This window comes from Rhinichthys klamathensis, unplaced genomic scaffold (assembly GCF_029890125.1).
Source record: "Rhinichthys klamathensis goyatoka isolate OS25496 unplaced genomic scaffold, OSU_Roscu_1.1 h1tg000184l_1, whole genome shotgun sequence".
Taxonomy (NCBI): domain Eukaryota; kingdom Metazoa; phylum Chordata; class Actinopteri; order Cypriniformes; family Leuciscidae; genus Rhinichthys; species Rhinichthys klamathensis.
Window position 1 is genome coordinate 1319977 of NW_026606712.1, and position 21272 is coordinate 1341248.

Sequence of the window (21272 nt, forward strand, 5' to 3'; positions counted from 1 at the left end):
GTTTGTGCAAACTATGACCATGCATATAAAGATTCATTCGAAACAGTATTGTTTTTGTTAGTAACCATAAATCAACTGCAGATTCAGGGCTTAAAAAGAACAAGCGTTATGCATGCAACCAAGGAGAATGTGAAGGGGAGTTGAACTGAAAACCCTCCTCACCAGCAGACAGCCGCCCACACAAGGAAGTGGTTATATGCTTCTAACAGGGAAGGGGAAGTAGTGCATATTTGGAGAGAAAAACGACCAAGGAAATACTTTAGTTCATTCAGAGCAAAGCCAGCGTTTGTGTTGACTGCTCAGAGTCCACGAACTCAGGCTTCTGTTGCAGGCTTTGTCAACCCATCTCTGTGTTTTTACGGTTTCCTGGGTAAGTAGAATAACATATGGTTTTGTTTATCTGAATTTGGAAGATTTTTTTTTCAACGGTGGAGCAATCTGTAGTTTTTGAATGCTGTGACCTCACTAACATGCATTAACATGTAGAATGACATCTAGATAGTATGTTTCTGTGACTTTTTAGCTGTAGCAAGAGTTTTTACAGGTCTACCTGACATTTAAAACTCATTACTGCAAACTCCCCCAGCAGAGAGGACCGTTACATGTTTTAAACGGAAACTAAGATAGTTGAGGTGTTTTATGTGTTTTTCTTGTAAGTGGACAACTGAGCGTCTGGCTTTGTCACATTCCTTTCTGGTCTGGTTTTAATTTACTACAAACATTGAGGGGGAAAACGTTTGCAGTTAGAAAGACAAGTATGACCTACAGGGATAGAAGTCAAAAACAGGAAAGAAAATTAACAAGATTTTTAGTAGGAAGTTCTACAGTTCTCCATTTTAGTGATGTGTGTCTCTATACGGAAGTGAACGAGTTGTTGTAACCTGTAATTTGTTTTACCTTGAGCATCAACGTTTTTACCATTTCATTTCAAATTACTTCTATTTTTCATTTGCAGGAAAAAGCAATCATGGCTTATCACAGTTTTCTTCTTGAACCTATCAGCTGCCATGCCTGGAACAAGGACCGAACTCGTAAGTTCTCATACTCCTCGCAGCATCTTTGGAGCAATTCCCAGGCTCTAGGGCTAAAGATATCCTTCAGCATCTGAACTGTGTAATCTTGTGGGAGCATCATTGCTGAATATACAAATGATTCTGTCTCCAAAACTCATTTGATCATGAATCAAGTACGTCTTTTGAGGAAAGATTTTATTGAGACGTGAACTGTGATTTTCATGAATCAATGTTCAACATTTCCTCACAAAGATTGTCTTACCCATATTACTTAAATTTTAACTATTTGAAGCACCATTTGGCCCTTGAGAGCCCATTAGAATCTTTACTGAATGCTTATATTATTCTGCTGAGACTTGCATTTTGGATGAGAAGCTGCACTTCCTTCTGGAAAATGGACATACATGCAGCATGCACTCTTGTTTTTATGGTTTTCTGCGGTTTATGATGCCAGTTAGAATCCTTCAGCATTAAAAGTTAAGTGTGGCTGCTGTCAAAAAGCCAAATAAGGACCTTTATGGTTTAATTAAGTTTAAAAACACTCTGTCTTTAAAAAAAAGCAAAAAATTCTAAATGTCAAAGTTGTGTCTTTTCACGGATGCCGCCCTGCTTTTCTTTCCATGCTGATGAGAGAAGCAGTAATAACTAATTCCCCCCAGACTTCCTGTTTTACCATGAATGGTGCTTTGTTGCTGATGTCGTACGTCTTCAGCAGACCGCAGAGCAACAGTGGGGAAATGAGACGACTGAGAATTACTTTTAAGTTTAACTGCTGCTGTTAAAACCATGCGTATTTTCTAGCTCACCTATGAAAAATGTGGAACACATCTGCTGTAGCAGGAAGTATACACTGTGTCTGAATTCAGCATTAGGCCTGTCCCAATACCATACATCTTTGCTACATATTTCCGTTATTTGGACCGAGTGTTCAAGTGTTGGTGTGAAGACTGCAAGCGTGTGTAAAACTTCGGATTACCCAATGGCACACACTTAAAAAATAGCAAATAATTTTTTTTTTACAGCACTTAGCCTCAAATTCCCCTCAGAGGCAGTATTAGCGATAGAGTGGATTTAGTCAGCGTCAAGGCCACAGAGGCACGCTTCCTGTCGCGTGCAAGTGTTCTCAAATGGGCTATGCACGCATAACTTCCGCGTTTGACGCAAGGATGCTCGTGCGTTTCCGGATGGGGAGATTTAAAGCGGAGGAAAACCGAGGAAAACGGTATTATGGCAGAGTCTTCAAAATTTACTGTCCTCTGGTCTTTGAAACGAAACTTTAATACGTTTAGATGTAATTTTATATATGTTTATTTAATATAATAAACACAGAAGCATAAACAAAATGAGGAGTGTCTGTTTTGTCTGTTTTTGTGACTAACGTTTCTTTAGTATGGCAATAGAGTATAAAAACCAATATAAATTCTCGGTATAGCATTGGACTCTACGATCGGCGGAAGTAATCCAGCATCCTTAGACCTTCACCGGAAATACCGCCGTGCATAGAGCCCATTTGCCAAGAACGCAAAGGTATTGGGACAGGCCATTTTCTTTTAAACAATATGGACCCTTTTCACAGATTTTGATAATGCATTTCCACAACACCGCAAATCTATAAAGTTTTTAATATAGCCTATATATATATATATATATATATATATATATATATATATATATATATATTAAAATTAATACACATTTATAACGCTGTTGTGTTATTACCCTTTCAGTAAATGACACAAAAAAATTAACGCTGCTGCGAGGGTGTTTCTAAAAGAACGGCAGAGGGAGTGACGACAGATTTGATATCTTTCTCTTTTCTGACTGCTTTAATAAATCTCCCTATACAGGTGAAACTCGAAAAATTTGAATATCGTGCAAATGTTCATTTATTTCAGTAATTCAACTTAAAAGGTGAAACTAATATATTACTCATTACATGCAAAGTGAAATATTTCAAGCCTTTATTTGTTATAATTTTGATGATTATGGCTTACAGCTTATGAAAACCCCAAATTCAATATTAGAATATTGTGAAAAGGTTTTCATAGCTGTAAGAGATAATCGTCAAAATTATAACAAAGGCTTGAAATGTCCCCTCTTTTGGGGATCCCCTCTTTTGGCTATAGAAGGTTACCCAGCTATGACGACTTCCGCTTCAGAGAACCCCCGGAAATGTGGAAACTGGGGTCCATTTTGCAGAAACATTTTCTGTCTGCAGGATTAAATGCTGAAGAAGAAAACATGAGCGATGCCTGCCATAATATTAGGGTGTTTCAGTTGGTTGTCAGCGTGATTTTGCAAAGCTATTAAGGTGTATTAAGTATTAAGGTCTCTCATCACTCCAAAAGAGCCAACCCATTTGTCCCTATGTAGTCCATTTCAATGGTAGATAATAGGAAGTTTTGTATGATAGTCAAAAATCCAAACCTTACATTTCAAAGTTTAATAGGTTAAAACACCCCTAAACCTCAGTATAACCAATAGTGATGTTAGCAATAGTGCCACTGATAAACTTTAAACAAACAAGTACTAACTTGATAAGCCTGTTATCCAAAACCATCAAGCCCAAATACTTTTGTCTTATATTTCTGTCTCCTTTAGAAATAGCACTGTGTCCTAATAACCACGAAGTCCATATCTACAAGAAGGATGGAAGCAACTGGAACAAAATCCATGTGTTGAAGGAGCACAATGGCCAGGTTACTGGTAAGTTTAGAAGGTTCATCTGACCTACACGGTCACAGAGCATTGATGTGAACAAAACAATGTCATCCAAGACGTTTCCTCATCAACCAGGCATTGACTGGGCCCCTGAGAGCAATCGCATCGTCACCTGTGGCACCGACCGTAACGCATACGTCTGGACCCTAAAGGGAGACGTATGGAAGCCCACCCTGGTCATTCTCAGGATCAACCGTGCTGCCCGCTGTGTGACATGGTCTCCTAAAGAAAACAAGTTTGCTGTGGGAAGTGGCTCACGTCTGATCTCAGTGTGCTATTTTGAGCAGGAAAATGACTGGTGAGTATCAGGCAATAGAAATTATATTAAGCCTTTTCTGGCAGGAAAAAAAGCTGATGGTGGTTAATCTACTTATGAGGCAGATGTGCTCTCTCTCGTTTCTAAATGACTCAGATTAAAGCAGTGTTTAGAATGATAGGACTAGAAATGCACAGCAGAGGATGCTGGTACTGACCAAACGTGCTGAACCTTTCTCAATTGATTCTTCACTTTCGAATCTTCCAAGTGCAACAATGCTGGATTACAGGTTGCACATTAAGTGATAGCGTTGAGCCTTGGATGACTCCTTAATGCAATATATTTAAGACATCGCTGCTTTGGTTGCAAGCAATCATATCCAAACTGCAAGTGTGATATTATCGCTTTTAATACAATTGTTCAATAAACATTGTTAATACTGAATAACTTACACAGACACACAATTGCCAGTAGCTGGATCTATTTTTGTTGGCTGACTGAGAATAGACAAAGCCACAGCTATCCATGGCGGAATTTATAGATCAACACAGTGGTGGTGGCATTCCTAAATTAATCTTTTTAACGAATGATTTTCACTTGTTCACTTGATTTTCACTCACTTGTTTCATTCCTGAACGAATCCGTGTTTTTCAATGAATCATGGTTTAATGACCCAGTCAACCATGCTGAATTTGATACTTCATATTAGACTCATACTATTTCTGCCATGGAAAAATATGGCAAAAGTAGTAAGAGTAGTAGTATGTAGTTCCGAATTCAGCAACGGTCACTTGTTTAGTTCCTGAAGGAGTCAGTGTTTTTGAACAAATAATTTTTAGTGGATGATTCTATAACTCACTTGACTTGTGCAATTACTGAATGAATCAGTGGGTGCTTTTCAATTCGAAAGCTGTGTACTAGTAAGGCTGCATTTAGGTTACCACGTCATCAAGCTCCTTTAAAGGCCTTCTCAATTTGAAGTGGATGGCAGCCATTGTCCTTCATTTGGCTTATTTTGAAGGATGCATCGAGTGTATCCTTCACATCGTCCATTCACCCACAATTCTTTGCACAGATACCATCAGTTCACAAAAAAAGGAATTAGCGGAAAATTAATCAGCACAGAGGTAGTCTAATTTCATTGTGTAATACATACCCTTCTATTATCTTCATTTGTGTCTACACTCATTATCTTTGGGGTCTCCAGGGACCCCAGACAATAACATTTAATTTTGTAACAGTATAATAATTTTTTTTTTTTACAAATGTAATTTTACTCTGTTTATTAATGTTTTTACTCAACATTTGTGCAGTTTTGGGAGGATTTTTGATATCTTTTAAATTTCTATAAATAAATAAATAAATATTTATTTATTAAAATAGGCTTTTTTACAAAAAACAGCATTTTATGTCAAATTTACTTTATAAAAGACCCAGATTTCTAACTTTCATTTATGGGGATAACATGGATCATTTTAAATGATTTAATGTAAGAAAATGCAGTTTTAAAATAAACAAAAAATTCACTTTAACCACTAGATGGCTATAGAGCTCCACTATTATGCTATTTGCTATGTGATTAACCAAACTATATATCTTTTCTCAAGTTTTTCCAGTTGGATTCATATCTAAATATTATAAAATCACAATTATAACAAAAAAAAACAAAAAAACTTTTTGTCAAAGTTTAGCATTTTTTGTACTGACAAAAGTTTTTCAATAATGTTACATTATGCTTAGAATCAAACCTGAACAAGACTCCAAATGTTGGAGGTCTTTAGATTTGATCATTTATTTCAATCATCTGTTTTTAATATAATTCTACAATTTTAATTCTACAATTTAACTAACTGTAACAGAACAAAAAATTACAGAAATTAACAGTTATATTACATATTGCAAAATGCAATGAACTGAACAGCAATAACAAATGAGCAAATAAAGCAGTAAAAAAAAAATCAAATTTAGTTAAAAAAACAGTGAATGTGGAAAAAATCGAACAACTAGGAACAATAATTGGCGGTCATCTCATACAGTCTTGTTTACAGTGCACTGCAGGTGTTTATGCGTCAGTGCACTGCAGGCAGTATGCATAGTATAGCCTTACAAATGTATTACTGTGTGTGTGTGTGTGTGTGTGCATTGTGGATTTTTTTTTTTTGCATTGTTGGAAGTGTGCCACTTTATTTCTGTCTATGTGATCTGCGTTGTTTCTGATTTTGATGATGAATTTTGTATGTTTACTATGCGGGGTCTTCACTCTCCAGGGACCCCGAAGATAGAGTGTTGGCATTTTTTTCACGCTAACATAAAAACAGATATCATTCCAAATTTTTTTTTTTTTTTTGGTAGATCTAGACAGTGTTAAGAGTCGTAGAAAGTTTCATACCATTTGGACAAAGAGAACATTTTTTAAAAATTGACCAAATGTCATTCGAAAGGTCGAAAAGACCCCGAAGATAATAAGAGGGGTAAGAGATGAAGATATTATATTTAGTTTTTATGTAAATTAATATCAAAATGCTAAACTGTACATAATGTAAAACACTGAACACAGACTTTGTATCAATAGGATTCAGTTAGTATAAAGATATTTAATATAAGGTATTTTTCCACAGTTAATTTTAATAGTATTTTTGTTCCACGGGGTGGAAACAATGGCGTAGCAGACAGGGGCCGCGTGTTTGGGACCCCCGTAATATCTGTTATTACTGGGTGTATCTAAAATGCTTAAAGTAATTTCTCATTATTCTAGGTGGGTGTGCAAGCACATTAAGAAGCCCATCCGCTCCACCATCCTTTGTTTGGACTGGCACCCCAATAACGTCCTTTTGGCAGCTGGATCATGTGACTTTAAATGCAGGTTAGGTTGATTCTGATCTGCATTATAATTTATGAATATGGCCATTACATGAACTTCCGTCTGTTTAATCCCCATCCAGGATCTTCTCTGCTTACATAAAGGAAGTAGAAGAGAAGCCTGCTCCAACAGCATGGGGCTCTAAAATGCCATTTGGAGAGGTCATGTTCGAATCTACTGGTACTGCAGGTTGGGTGCATGGCGTCTGCTTCTCGGACAGCGGGAATCGCGTGGCCTGGGCCAGCCATGACAGCACTGTGGCAGTGGCCGAGGGAGGAAAGACTGCTGTGTGAGGATTGCCTTTCAAATCTGGCCCTCCATATTTTTGCCTTTAAAAAAATCCTATGTACCCAATTATTTCCTTTTATCTTGCCAGCTGCGCCAGTCTATCTTCTGAAACCTTGCCTCTTCTGTGCGTGACTTTCATTACTGAGAACAGCCTAGTGGCCGCTGTAAGTATCTTCAGATGTCAGACCTTGATGACAAGGTAATCTGTTTAGATTGTCCCCTGATTTTCATATCTTTTCAGGGCCACGACTGCTACCCTGTGTTGTTTGTCTACGATTCAAACAAAGCAGCCCTGTCTTTCGGAGGAAAACTTGACGTGCCCAAACAGAGTGCTCAGAAGGGCATGACAGCCAGGGAACGCTTCCAGAACTTGGATAAGAAAGCCTCTGTGGACAGCAAGGAAGCAGTCCTTGAGTCTGTGCACAAGAACAGCATCAGGTACAGCCTGTTCCTCGTGATAAACTTTACAAAAGAACACAATTTTGAAGCATTTTGAAGCCTAAATTCAATCGACAAAAGTAAAAAACGAAATAAACCAACTACACCATGGTCGAATGACTTCACCGTCACCATCACTAATATTACAGTCTTGTGTCTTAAAAAAAAAACATTTTCTTGTTCACTTCTTAGCCAAATCTCAATCCTTAATGGGGGAAAAGCCAAGTGTGCCAAATTCTGCACCACTGGTATGGATGGAGGCATGGCTATTTGGGATGTAAAGGTAAAACTTGTTGAACTCTTGTGCATTTCATAATCATTATTTAGTTGGGGTAAGCAGTGGTCAAAATGCAAATGTGCATAAAGATGACTAATTCTTTTTAATTCTGTTTCAGACCCTTGAATCTGCAATGAAAGATCTCAAGATTGTCTAGACACAGAAGACTCCAGAACAAAATGTCTGAGGTTCAAATTGCTTGCTTTTTAATAGGCTAATCCTTTTTAATGCAGCTGTCTGTACGTTTTTACAAGATTATGTTTTGATGTGTAAGAGGTTTATGGATTTTATACTGATGATTTAAGAAACTGGTTCTGGATGAACCAAAAACAGAATTTGTCTGAATTTATATGCTGGTCATAGATTGCTTTTCTTTGATTAGTGCAGGTACCTTGCATTGGATTTTTAATAAACTGCCGTTGAAACCAATAAAGTAAATTTGACTACTTGGGAGTTTAACATGCTTTCCTGTGCTAATCCAATACTTTCAATGCAACTCTCTCTTTGAAATACTTATTAGATGTATAATGAACAAAAAAGATCAGCACACCACTCTCTAAATTGAATTTAAGACCCTAAAACATTTTCAACAGAGGATTTATTTAATCTTTATATGGAACAATTTACATTTTTTATACAAAAATCATTAGAAAACAGATTAAAGTGGCATTGGGGGGGTTTACTGACGTTGACATTTGTTGATATGCAACTTCAAAACATGCTCAGGAGACAATCATGCATAAAAATTATCTCAAGATCCTTTAGAGCTCCAAGAATTCAGGCAGTATCTCCAAATGCCTATATTGTTTGCTTGGACACACTGGCTAACTTTGTGTATTGTAAATATTTGGTAATCACATTCATAAACCCTGGTCCTCTAATTTTTCAAAAGAACCTCAGATTTTACATTTGACCTGTCCTGGTTTAACTGCCAGACCATGTGACCAGTTTATTCAGACTGCAGTCCACAGGGAAATCTGTGAGAACATTCCCTGTTTGCAAGCTGAATGCTGCAACCATTTACTAAAGATTAGGATATTTTTAGTGAGATATATTATGCTTTCCCTCTTTGCAAAGGACAAGGCCCTCAAAATTGAAACCTACCTAAAACGAGGCTCTGCCACGTCATAAGCAATCGTCCGCTGCTGGTATTGAGAATAAATCAAAGAGACAGGGCCTTGAACTTTCTTCATTCATTAAGAATAAAACAAAATGTTCTGGAAACAAGATGACTGACTGCCAGCCTCTTGAAACCACGTTCATCACTGGAAAGTTCCTTCTGAAACACCTTCATCAGTCGTGTCTACTACTGAGGCTACTTAAATGTTTGGAACTTAAAATAATAAAAAATCTTCAATGAAATCAGTCCAGGCCAAAGGAAGACACTAGGGGTAATTCAAAGCCAAAAAGAAAGGTTCAGCCTCCACATTGCCAAATTGTTTAACCATAATGTGGCATGGGATTAATCAAAATAGAGTCTTGTAAAGCATGTGCACTTACAGATGCAGTAATTCAGGGTAAAACTAAAATCCACCCTCTAAGCCAGTTAAAAACACTGTAAAAACCAGTTATTGTAACCAGATCATGTTGTTAACAGATCATGTATACTGTTATTACAGGACAAAAATTCACATCTCGGTGCCACTGAGCCACAGATGATTGGTAAGGGATATCGCAGACACTGCACAGTTGTGTGGTGATGTAGCAGGCGGCGCAAGCCAGTTCGCTTTCAATCACATTTGAAAAAGACACAAACGCACAACCACACAAGTGCTTGTCAAAGTTCAAGAAGAGAAATAGCCAGCAAACACATCAGAACCATCCACATGAAAGCAAAAGTTTTCTAGGATTTCTATTCTTGGCACAAGTACATGCAAAGCTAAGAGATGTGAAACCTGCAGCTTGGATTTCATATTTTGGTCTGATTAAGGAAATTAACCTGGCATTAAAAAAAAGGAAATCAAAGAAAAATCCACAAGTTTTACAAAGCCACAAGGGTGGGGGAAGGAAAACATCTATACGCAACAAGAGACAGAATAAGGCTACAGCTAGGCTTGCTTTAAAATGATCTCTGTTTTAATCCCTTTCTCTATCAGGTCACACATGCCCATAGCAGCACCAGAGGAGGAAACCCCCCTCTGCAATGTCACTCAGTCAGTTCCATCTTCTGCCAGTGGCTCAGTCTGTTTCCAGGATTAACGGAGGCTGCTCGTTCTCTTCGTCCAGGTGCAGGGTGTTCATGTCGTCCTCCACTCCAGCACCCCCGACTGCCCCCTGATCCTCAGTGTAACCTGAGACAACGAAAACAATAGCAGGCCATTTTAAAATGTAGACTCTTTGTTCCCCCTCTTCACTGTTATGTGAGTGAAAATGACAGTTTCTTACCTTTGGCAACAGCAGCACTGTAGGTCTGTGCCACGAGTGGCCGGTCGTGAGCGGTCTGTTCAAGAATTTCATTCACTGGCTCTACACTTCCATCTAACCTAAAGTAGGAAACACATTAACGTAGGGAGTAATTCACATGACATGCCGATCAGTGCCAATATAAACTATTTTTAATTTAGAGACTGTAATTGGAATATTTGCAATATCTGCAAAAAAAACTAAATTTAAACAAACATGTATAAGCCAAGTTCAGTTTAACTAAAACCATATTGTTGGATAAAAAAAAAAAAGGTAAACTCGTCTCAAAAACAGTCTTGACTAGGCATGATGTGTTAAGTCTTGGGTGTCAAGCAAGTGCTCTGGTTTCACTGAGAGTGAAATGACATTTGAAATGACAAAATATTTGACATTTAATATTCAGCTATGGAGTGGGATTATGGACCAAAGAGATTTTAGTGTGGGCAGGATTCCCCTAACCTGGCCCTAGCCAGATGAATTTCGCTCCGCCTAGCTTCACTCACATCCATCTGGAACCTCTTCCATTGAGAGTGATTTCTCCAACCAACTTTATGGTTTAGCCAATCAGGACGCAGGGCGGTAGTTTCATAGATGTGACGTAGTGGAGAAGCGACCGTGAGACTGTTTTGATTCAGACAACAATGGCGGCTCGCATCGAGGAAGCAAGCGTTAACATTGATGCTGCTATTTCATCCGTGTTGTCCAATCTACCTAATATTGTTTCATTAAAAGAACATCAGAGAACGGCTCTTAAGGCTTTTGTTGGTGGAAACGATGTTATATAGATCAGTGCCTTCTCCCGACCGGATTCTTCAGCGTCACGGGTTGGCTTCGGTGTGAGTGGTTGAAATAGCACGTCGATAAAGATGACAGACAAGTGGCTTATCCAATCATATGCAAGGATTTTTGATAAGGCCCAGCCTTCTGAAACGCCATTTCAATGGATCGGTTCCAGATGGATGAGTGAAGCTAGGCGGAGCGAAATTAATCTGGCTAGGGCCAGGTTAGGATTCCCCAGCACAATGCATCAAATACTGTTTTAGGTTTCAGTGAACCATACAGGATACTAAATAACCAAAAAAGTCATTTGAGCAAATACATAACCAGCCAGTGTTCAAAACTCTCTGCTTGCCTTAGCTCGATTCAAAGCGGTAAGCTTGTAATAATGTTTTTAATTCCAGTGGTACTGGTGGATTTCCTCGGGAGATTCGAGCATGTCTTTGCGTCATTACGTCACATCTGTACACATAAAGAAGGAGTCTCGGCTAGTAGGCTATATTGCGAGTGAGGATGCTGGAGGTGGAGATTTATAGCCTTTTCTCACAGCACTTGATATAATTAAATTTGATGGCGGATCCAGAAAGATTCAAATGACAATCACCAGTGACAACTGGAGATTCACTCGCTGTAAAATTCAAAAGACTTCATTCGGACTTCGGAGTGGCTACAGAAAAAAAAGAGACTGCAACCGACCCATGCGAAAACAAGGATACATATCGGAAGGACATTATATGTAGTCGCGCAATGCTGATGTTGAACATTAACAATTTGAGAACAAAGTATAATTTGCACGGTTTTACGTGACATAATAAGCGATTGTTAGATTTAATCAGCGCGATTTACTACAATGCTTTTTTTCCCTTAGTTGGTCAGAACCAGAACAAAAGTGGATGTTTCTTACTTGTTCAGAAGACATTTTCCGGTGAAAAGTATTATGTTGGTCATACTTCCAAAAAGAATAATCTGTGATTCTGAATGACAGTATTATTATTATATCCACACCGGCGCGGTGACTGACAGCCGCACACTCTCCTCAAACATTATGAATTCATCCGCGCTGTGCCGTGCCGAGGCACAACTCACGTAAAGTTAATAATTTCGCGAATAACTGCAATTGTAGATTTCAAACAGAGATGGCGACAAAGAGGAAAAACTGTGGACTGCAGCTTTAAGTAGTGCAACTTTTGATAACAATTAGAAATGTTTCTAAGCAGCAAATCAGCGTATTATTATGATTTCTGAAGGATAACGTAACACAGAAGACTGGAGTAATGATGCTGAAAATTCATCATTGACATCACAGGAATAAATTACATTTAAAAAAATGTTTTATCTCAATCGTAATATTTCAAAATACGTTTACTGTATTTTTGATCAAATAAATGCAGCCTTGGTGAGCAAAGGAGACTTCTTTCAAAAAACTTTTAAAATCTTACCGGCCCCGAAGTTTTTAAACTGTAGTGTATATTTAGACCAATGGTCTGATAGATTATGTTTCAACTTGATAACACTGGATCTCACTTATGCTGTTTCATTAGTGTGCACTCTCCTCCCTCCTGTGGGTCCAGATTGTACAGGTAAAGATAGCCATCTGCTGCAGCCACCAGCAGGCGTGGAATCTTCTGGATTCTAGAAACCAATCACAAGCAAGATAACCAGAGACACATCTACCCTGATAGCAACCAGTCTGAAAGCATATCTAGATCGTATTAAAAACTTAGGTCTGGTGTGCTATTTCAGAATGGTTTTTTCTCACATGGCCAGAGCGCAGATGTTCTTGTGACCTGAAAAGGGCAGTCTGACTGTAGCAAATGCCCTTCCTTGAGTGAACATCTCTGTTACGTGTGCAGGCAGGTATGTTGTAGAGGCCATCAATACTTTCCCAAAGTATCCCGTCCAAGTAGTGGGCTCCTCCTGAGGCCTATGATGGAAAAACATGAGTTTGAAAATGACAACATGGTTGCAAAATAAAAATGAAATATGTGCCTATGTTATGGCTTGTTAATGCATGCTTAAATCATGTTCTAACAGGATTTTATCAATTAAAAAGGAAGATGTACAAATTCACAGGAAGAAGTGAGAAGGTCGTCTGAAAAAAAAAAAAAACGTATTTTAGTGGGCATCGTTACACTGACTTCTCTCTCTGGGTCTCCAGCTTAAAAATATGAACCGTCTCGGTGTTGCTTGAGGCAGACAGATAGAGTCCCTCCATACTGAAGGCGAGGGAACAGATGCTCACACATCTGTCGAGGGATAATTATTACAGTAAGTGCATTGTTTTCATTATGTGTGCTTATTACAATTCCTGGCTATTTGAATAAATACAAAACATATTGAATATAGCTAACTACCTCTTTACTCCCCTCCTGAACTCAAAGATCTTTTGGCCCTCGGGAATGCAGAACACACGGATCACGGTGCCCTAAAAAAACACCAAAGAGAGGGTTTGAAAAATTAAACAGCACCTTTAAATACTGAAGGTTTATTTTAAATGTAACAATGGACAATATGCAAGCACTACTATTCAGTAAGATTTTTTTTTTAAAGAAATTAAATCTTTTATTCAGCAAGGAAGCAAATTGACCAAAAGTGACAGTAAAGACATTTATAATGTTACAAAATATTTCAAATAATTGTTGTTCGAAGCAGCACAACTGTTTTCAACATTAATAATAATAATAAGAAATGTTTCTTGAGCAGCAAATCAGCATATTATAATCATTTCTGAAGGATCATGTGACACTGAAGACTGGAGTAATGATGCTGAAAATTCAGCTTTGCATTGCAGGAATAAATCACCTTTTAAAAATACTAAAATAGAAAACAGTTATTTTAAATAGTAATACTATTTCACAATCTTACTGTTTTTACTGCATATAAAAAAAAAAAAGCCTTTAAGTTTCTTGAAACTCCAACTCGGTGTTTGGACAGCTATTATCAATAGCTATGTTTCCTTCCAAAGTTGCGAATTTAACTAAACTTATGTGCAAAATTGAAATACTGCATAAAACATTTGCGAATAAAGCAGTGTTTCCATCCCATGTGTTCAAGAGAACAAAAAAAGTCACTTCCTGGGAAACTGGTGCAAAATATCTGTAATAAAATTGGAAGTTGCTGCAATCGGGGAAGCCACTTTGGCTCTTTTTCCCACCATCATGAATGACTTGCATCTCATTTAGGATGCTGGTGTTTGGGAACAGAATCAAGTGAGACAGTTATGTGAGTGAATTAAACTAAATCATTCTAAGGACAGACTCTAGCTCAGGCATTTTAGGATGATCAAACCAACATTTGAGATGCTGTACAATGAAATTTATCCGCTGGTTAGTCCAGTTATCCAATCACATCCTCTGTTGAGGCAGAGTCATGTGAGTTTTTTTGTTGCGCATTGAGGGATTTATTGGGTAAGTGTTTTCATCGTAGATCATGCGCATGTTTTCTTATTGGATAAAAAAAAAGTATCCGCCTCCATTGAGTGCACAACTTTTTTTTATGCGCATCTTAGAGTTTCCATCCAGCATTTTTTATACAATATCCCAAAATGCACATAAAAATAGGTGAATGAAAAAATAGCTAGTGATGAAGACAAAAAATCTCATAAAAATCCCCCTAACTTTTAAAAGGTAGTGTTTATAGTTGGGCGAATTTTGCTACAATTAATTTTCCTCAACCAAAAAGTGCATAAAGTAAAGATCTAATTAAAACAATCAAGTTGTTTTGAAAGAATGACATTTAATCTTTTACTTGAACTATTAACCAACACAACACAGTAATAAAGACCAATAGTTACCTTCATATGTTTTTTACAAAAATCTTTTTTTGATAATGAAGAATTGTGAACATTTGTGATTGACAAAGCAAACAAATAGTTCAGAGTTTGGAATTGATTCACTGAATTAATTACAAGTGAATCATGTGAATACTGGCATATCACACACTTTAAATATACTCTCAATGGGTCTCATTCATGAAACACGAGCAGAACGAATGTGTGTGTAAATCGTGTGTAAAGTGGTTCTGGCGTAAATTTTCGGATTCATTAAAATGTTCGTATTTTCCAAATGTAAGTTGGTACACAAGAAATCTACACCTGCTCCCAGCCACGCGTAAATAGTGCACTTAACACCCAAACGTTTTGCTCATTAATAAGGCTGCATTTTAATTCACCTTAATCGGGTACATATTTGCACAGCATTTTGAAAAAATATTATATATAGTAATTACATACGTTTTTTCTTATTATGAGAGCCAGTAATAGCATCTGCGATGGTGGTCCTTCTCCAGTTTGAATACTATTTTTCCGAAGTGAACTAATTCGTTTTTTGCTCTCAAGCTTAATGTCGAACCATTTTCTTCTCACTTCTGGGAATGTTCGATTAACAGATGAAACTCCATTAACTGCATCTGTAATATGCTGCCAAGCTTCCTTTTTTTAGGACCCGATACGCCACTATGTACGCTTGAAAATAAAATGTGGCGTTTTGAATGAACTTCTGATAATAAAACTTCAATTTCTGCATCTGAGAATTTTTTTTTCATTCACATTTATGTCATAATATGATGCCCATATATAGTTGTCAGTCGGATTTAATGGGCGGGATTTATGGTAATTGAGAATGAACGTGCACGCGCATCCCATTTACGACTGATTGGAATTCATTAAAGGGGTCATATAATGGTACATGCACTTTTACAAGTTGATTGTACTGAAATGTGTGTTGGCAGTGCCTGTACACAAACATCATAAAATGATAAAAATCCATCCAGTGTTTTTGTTTTAATCTCCTTATATGTTTTCCCCTGCCTCAAATCGAGCAGTTCGAGCCTGTGACGTCACAAGCCCGCACGCCCCTCCCACGATTGTTGAATGACAGCCGCGTTTCAACACAGACCTGCCCTCGCTCGTGAGAGAGCTGTCAATCATAGTCCGCGCGGACCGGCGCGGTCATTGTTGATATGCTGGAGCACTGTCTATGAGCAGAATGGCGTCTAAGCGATTGTGGTGTTCTGTTCTTGGGTGTAATAACGAACACAGCAGTCATTTTAATGTTCCTAAATCCGAACCGCTGAAGACGCAGTGGCTGAGTTTGTTTTCGAAGGGAATATTCCCCACGAGCAACGTCAATGCTTTCATATTTGCGCGAATCATTTCACACACCAGACTGCTTATAAACGAGGAGGGTCAGTATAAAGCTGGTTTTGCTAAGAAGCTGCTCCTGGATCGGTACCAGATATTCGTGTTCCTGCTGAACCTCCAAAATAACTGAAGTGAGTGTAACGTTTTATTAACCTTTAATATTTAATATTATATTGACGTTCTCAATATAATTCATAATCCCACGTCTATAATGAACAACGCGTTATGGTTATTGTGTTACAAACGGTGTACACACAGAACAGAGAGGCGGGGTGAGCGAAGCTCATTATCATTTAAAGTCATATGCACTGAAACGGCGTGCTGAAAACAGAGCTGTTTTTGACCAGGTAAAATAAGTGTTTTCTTACAATACTAATGAGAGTTTTTAATTAAAGTATATTACAAAGTTTTAATTTAGACTCTAAAGAATCATATTAGCTTGTACAAAAATGGCATTATATGACCCCTTTAACACACACACACATTTCACTATCACATCTGACGTTTACGAAGTATTTGTGAATCAGGAGAAGAGTTTTCGGGAAGGTCTCTTTATGCGCAAATCACTCGCATATTTACTCGTATATTTACGAATGTTTCATGAATGAGACCCAATGGGTGTCATTCATGAAACATGAGCAGAACGAATTTGTAAATTGTGTGTAAAGTGGTTCTGGCGTAAATTTTCAGATTCATTAAAATGTTCGTATTTTCCAAATGTTAGTTGGTACACAAGAAATCTACACCTGCACTGTAAATAGTGAGTTTAACATCCGAACGTTTTGCTCATTAATAACTAAGCCAGCATTTTAATTCACCTTAATCGGGTACATATTTACACAGCATTTTGAAAAAATATTATATATAGTAATTACATACGGTTTTTCTTTTTACTTCTGGGACTGTTTGATTAACAGATGAAACTCCATTAACTGCATCTGTAATATGCTGCCGAGCTTGCTTTTTTCTAGGACCTGATGTATGCCACTATGTAGCCTACGCTTGAAAATAAAATGTGGTGTTTTGAACGAACTTCTGATAATAAAACTTCGATTTCTGCATCTGAGAAATTTTTCTTTTTCATTCGCTTTTGAGAAGATATGTTGAAATCCTTCGTTTGGTGTCAAAATATGATGCCCATATATAGTTGTCAGTCGGATTTAATGGGCGGGAGTTTTCGGGAAGGTCTCTTAACGCGCAAATCACTCTCATATTTACTCGTATATTTACGAATGTTTCATGAATGAGACCCAATGAGTGTTTTAAAACACACACATTTGTTTCACTATATTAGTGGGGACATAGACTTCCATTTAATTTAATTCAGGTTAATGATATTTTCTAGCACCTAACCCAACCTCTACTCCTACACCTACCCATCACAGAAAGGTGAAAAACACTAGATTTATATAAAAACAAGTTTTGGCCAATTTATGTGCCTTTTTAGCTAGTAACGACCAGTAAAATGTCCTTACTAATCAGTTGTAATGATATTTCACTATATAATTGAGGACATTTGGCCCTCACAAGTATAGCCAAACCTGTATACACACACACACACAAAGCTGTACCTTCTCAGAGGCTGTGGCCAATTTAGTCCCGCTTGCATCAAACGCCAGTGCTGCTAGTGGGCTATCATGGGCAGGTATCATGTTAGCTGCCCTCTGGGGATTAATATCACACATACATTGACAAACTGCGTTTAACACAATCCATTAAAACCATAATCTTGCAAATCTTTAAACTAAATAGCACTTACCAGGTTGACCGTATCAAAAACTTGTACCTCCCCAATTGTTGCACTTCCCGGGTAGGCCAAGTAGCAGTTGTCATTACTGATTGACAGGGCACATAGTCCTATAGATGTTTAGTGACATATTAATAATCACAAATTAAAAATCTGTATGGCAACTACGAATTCTTATAACAACAAGGCCATTACTATCTGGTCGCTACATCATTTGCCTACGTTTTCAGTTCCCCAAATATAAATAAAGCACCTACACATGAAAGAAGAACCTGCTGCATGTACTTCCACATGAAAAGTCTGGTATAAACAACAATGATGTACTGACGGCAAGCAGCGTTACTCACCGGAAGGATTCGGAGGGGTCTCTCGAATGGTATGTAGTACTTTCATATCCCTAATGTTGTGGATATAGAGTGACTCCTCTAAACACACTATCAATCTCTGTGGAAATAAAGCAGGTTTGCAACATTCTCAGATGGTCTGATCACGCTTAATAAAATAAATACAATACAGGAAACATGCGTCACAGGAAGAGGACGTCTGCTGACTCACCTGTCTGTTTAGTTTCACAGCCAGTATAGTGTTTGAGTAGCTGTAGTTGCATATCTCTGTCCCTTTCTTGAAATGACAGACCTTCAGCTTCCTAGGTGCCTTAAGGCTGACAATAGCGACAAGGCTGCTGGAGAACAATCTCTCCACGATGCACACATCTTCTGTGTCGGCTGAGGACAAATACACAAGAAAATAAAACATGTCGTATGACTTTTAAGTCATCCTGCGCCCTTTGATTCCAAGGGCGTATCAAATATTATAACTAACAATTTCTGACTGGATGCTTTGAAAAGCCTACATCCAGGGCCATTACTTTTTAAAGATTAAACCACAACAGTCAGGAAGACAAGCTTTATTCTGGATTTAGTCATTAATTATTTACTACTACTTTTTTTTTTTTTTTTTTTTAAATGTACAACATTATTTTATTAAGCAAATTGATGAAGTGCCATAATTACGGTATAAGATATATATGGTCCCTGACATCTAAAAGTCAGGTTAATAGTTGGCCTCCATGGATACAATTTCAGCACATCTAAAATGTTGCATTGGCTAATCAGCACCCAGGACCAGAACTATCCATTTTAATCATTTTCAAGGACTGTCACTTTTCAAATAGTTTCTACGCCTCTGATTATCTCTGACCTCAAGAGAGAGCAGAAACACATTATCAGCCCCTTCAATCAACTCGTATCACGCCAAAAGGCATGAGTAGCCATGTTGACAGTGATTAAAACATAAATAACTTACTACATTCATAGATCTGTTCCAATTTGTCTACTGATGACAAGGAGAAAAACTTGTACCCAGACTTGGTACCAACAGCTAGGGATCTGGAAAGCAAAGAGGTAACAATAATCAATTGCTACAGTACACAAATCCACTTTTTAATGGTCTACTGGTTTGCTTAATGACTAAAACAGGTTGTTGACATGATGGTGAAATGTGTTAAAGGGGCATTTTGCAATCCTTGTGGTGCAATGTTTGAATATAAAAAGGCAGGAGACATTAAACTATTTTAGAGTAGTTTTCTATATGTTCTGTAGAAATGTAGCAGCTGTTATAGCTTATAAAAACACTGGCAGTGTTGTCTAAACAATAACCTTTGACTAACTTGTCAGCTGGTTCGCTGGTTACATGATTTAGAAAGTTAAATATAAAATTATCTTTCAGACATCAGACATAAAAAAACCCTCAGAATCAAATGTTAGTTTGAAGGCATTTAAGTTACGTTACTCGATTGTTGTTAACATTTGAGCTACTTTTGCTGTGTCGTCCTACTTTGTAAAACACAGCTAACAGCTCTTTTTAACACTTCCTAAATAAGATATCCAACCAATCTTTGTTTTACATTACGAATTTAAATATTTCACACCGTTAGGCTAGCGTAAAGCTTTGCAGAAGTACAAATACATCATTTTTTTTGTTAGCATGGACGCTAGTGCTACACGTCTCGTGCGTGAATTTTTGTCTGACGTTATTTTACATGAGCAGAATTGGGGACTGATTTAATAAAAGCAAGGCTGCATTACCACATCAGAGGAAACTGTCGGGCACCAACTTATTCTAACCGACAGAGGGAAATAATAGCAGTCAGTGTTTTAGCTGGTTAGCAGCACGCTTTGTCATCCTATCTGCACTGCACGCGAGCGACGAGAGACGACACAGAGATAAAGGCGCTCCCATTATAACAAACGAAGCTTCGCGCGACTACAGTGCAAATTATTCCTTGATTACACCGACAACAGTGTGTTGTTTTCGTGTATGGGCTGTTAGGCCAGCAGCAGCAGTGTGATTGTTTTCTTACGTGTTATCCTGGTTAAAGTTGGCGAAGAGCAGCTGGCTGCAGCCGGCCTCTCCGCTCTGACTGGCCAGGTTCATGGGCTCGACAACATTTACAGATAAAGCTGAAGTAAAAAAGGGCTCAGATGTGGACTAGATCAGTGAAATCTGGGGTCGTCTCGCACTGCCATAAGTTCCACCCTCTTGTTCCAATGAATGTTGTTGTTTTTCTCCAGCCACTGTTGCACCTTTTCGTGCGCATGCGCAGTGGCTGTTGCACGCACCAGCTCCGTCCAAATTAAAGGGAAAGGCAATGTTTTTTTTTTTTTAATACTCCGTCGAAATTAAAGGGAAAAGCAATTTTTTAAAAAAAATGCTTTTTTTATAAACACACAACAGTGTGTTCTTCAGTAGAACTTTTTATTTATTTATTTATTTATTTTTTATCTTTATTTGATATGGACATAACAACAGCATTGGACAAACCAGATACATTGTTTTTAGTGTTATAGCAAAACTGCTAATTTGCAACACGTGTCCATAGGAGGCTACAAAGCCACAGCCAACTTGTTGAAAGGGACTAAATGTCAGTTTACATATAGATCTTTAAAACTCTTTTAGCTAACATTTCTAGTTGTAAATTAAGGTGGTGGGTCATCTTGGCCCAGGGGGCATCCTACTTCGACGACTTACCTTGCTTTCAAGGAACAGTGTTTTTTTTTACTCTAATGAATTTCTAAGGCCTCTAATTATTTTTAATTAAAACTTTGCTGAAAAAATGGTTTTACACAATCTGCAAATGCATGCCCTCTGATTGATAAGTGAAAGGCCTTTTAGTTAAAAAAAATGGTTGTAAAATGTATATTCTAGGTTGTAGAATAACTTTTATATTGTTGTTAATATTTTAATATGAACATTGGACTAAAGAAACGTATCCATACATGATTTATTTAGAAAAAAAATAATGTTAAAATGTAAGTAAATATGGCACATTAGGCTTTAGAGTAATGTTTAG

The 21272-nt window shown here is 37.6% G+C and overlaps 2 protein-coding genes across 2 annotated transcripts; one reads left to right on the forward strand and one right to left on the reverse strand.

Annotated features, from left to right (window-relative positions):
• Nucleotides 1-255: 255 nt before the first annotated feature.
• On the forward strand, nt 256-8312 carry arpc1b (actin related protein 2/3 complex, subunit 1B). The gene is made up of 10 exons (XM_056261655.1): nt 256-370; nt 956-1031; nt 3615-3719; nt 3810-4032; nt 6746-6853; nt 6933-7139; nt 7227-7302; nt 7380-7576; nt 7769-7859; nt 7972-8312. The coding sequence occupies exons 2-10, from the start codon at nt 968-970 to the stop codon at nt 8008-8010; spliced, it is 1110 nt and encodes a 369-aa protein (XP_056117630.1). The 5' UTR covers nt 256-370; nt 956-967; the 3' UTR covers nt 8011-8312.
• A 1126-nt stretch (nt 8313-9438) lies between these two features.
• Nucleotides 9439-20521, reverse strand: wipi2 (WD repeat domain, phosphoinositide interacting 2). The gene is made up of 12 exons (XM_056261652.1): nt 20283-20521; nt 19226-19308; nt 18476-18645; nt 18268-18364; nt 17933-18030; nt 17745-17837; nt 13388-13458; nt 13172-13279; nt 12793-12957; nt 12558-12665; nt 10239-10336; nt 9439-10144 (listed from the first exon to the last, which is right to left on the reverse strand). Exons 1-12 carry the CDS (start codon nt 20354-20356, stop codon nt 10032-10034), a joined length of 1278 nt encoding a protein of 425 aa, XP_056117627.1. The 5' UTR covers nt 20357-20521; the 3' UTR covers nt 9439-10031.
• Between the last annotated feature and the right edge of the window lie 751 nt (nt 20522-21272).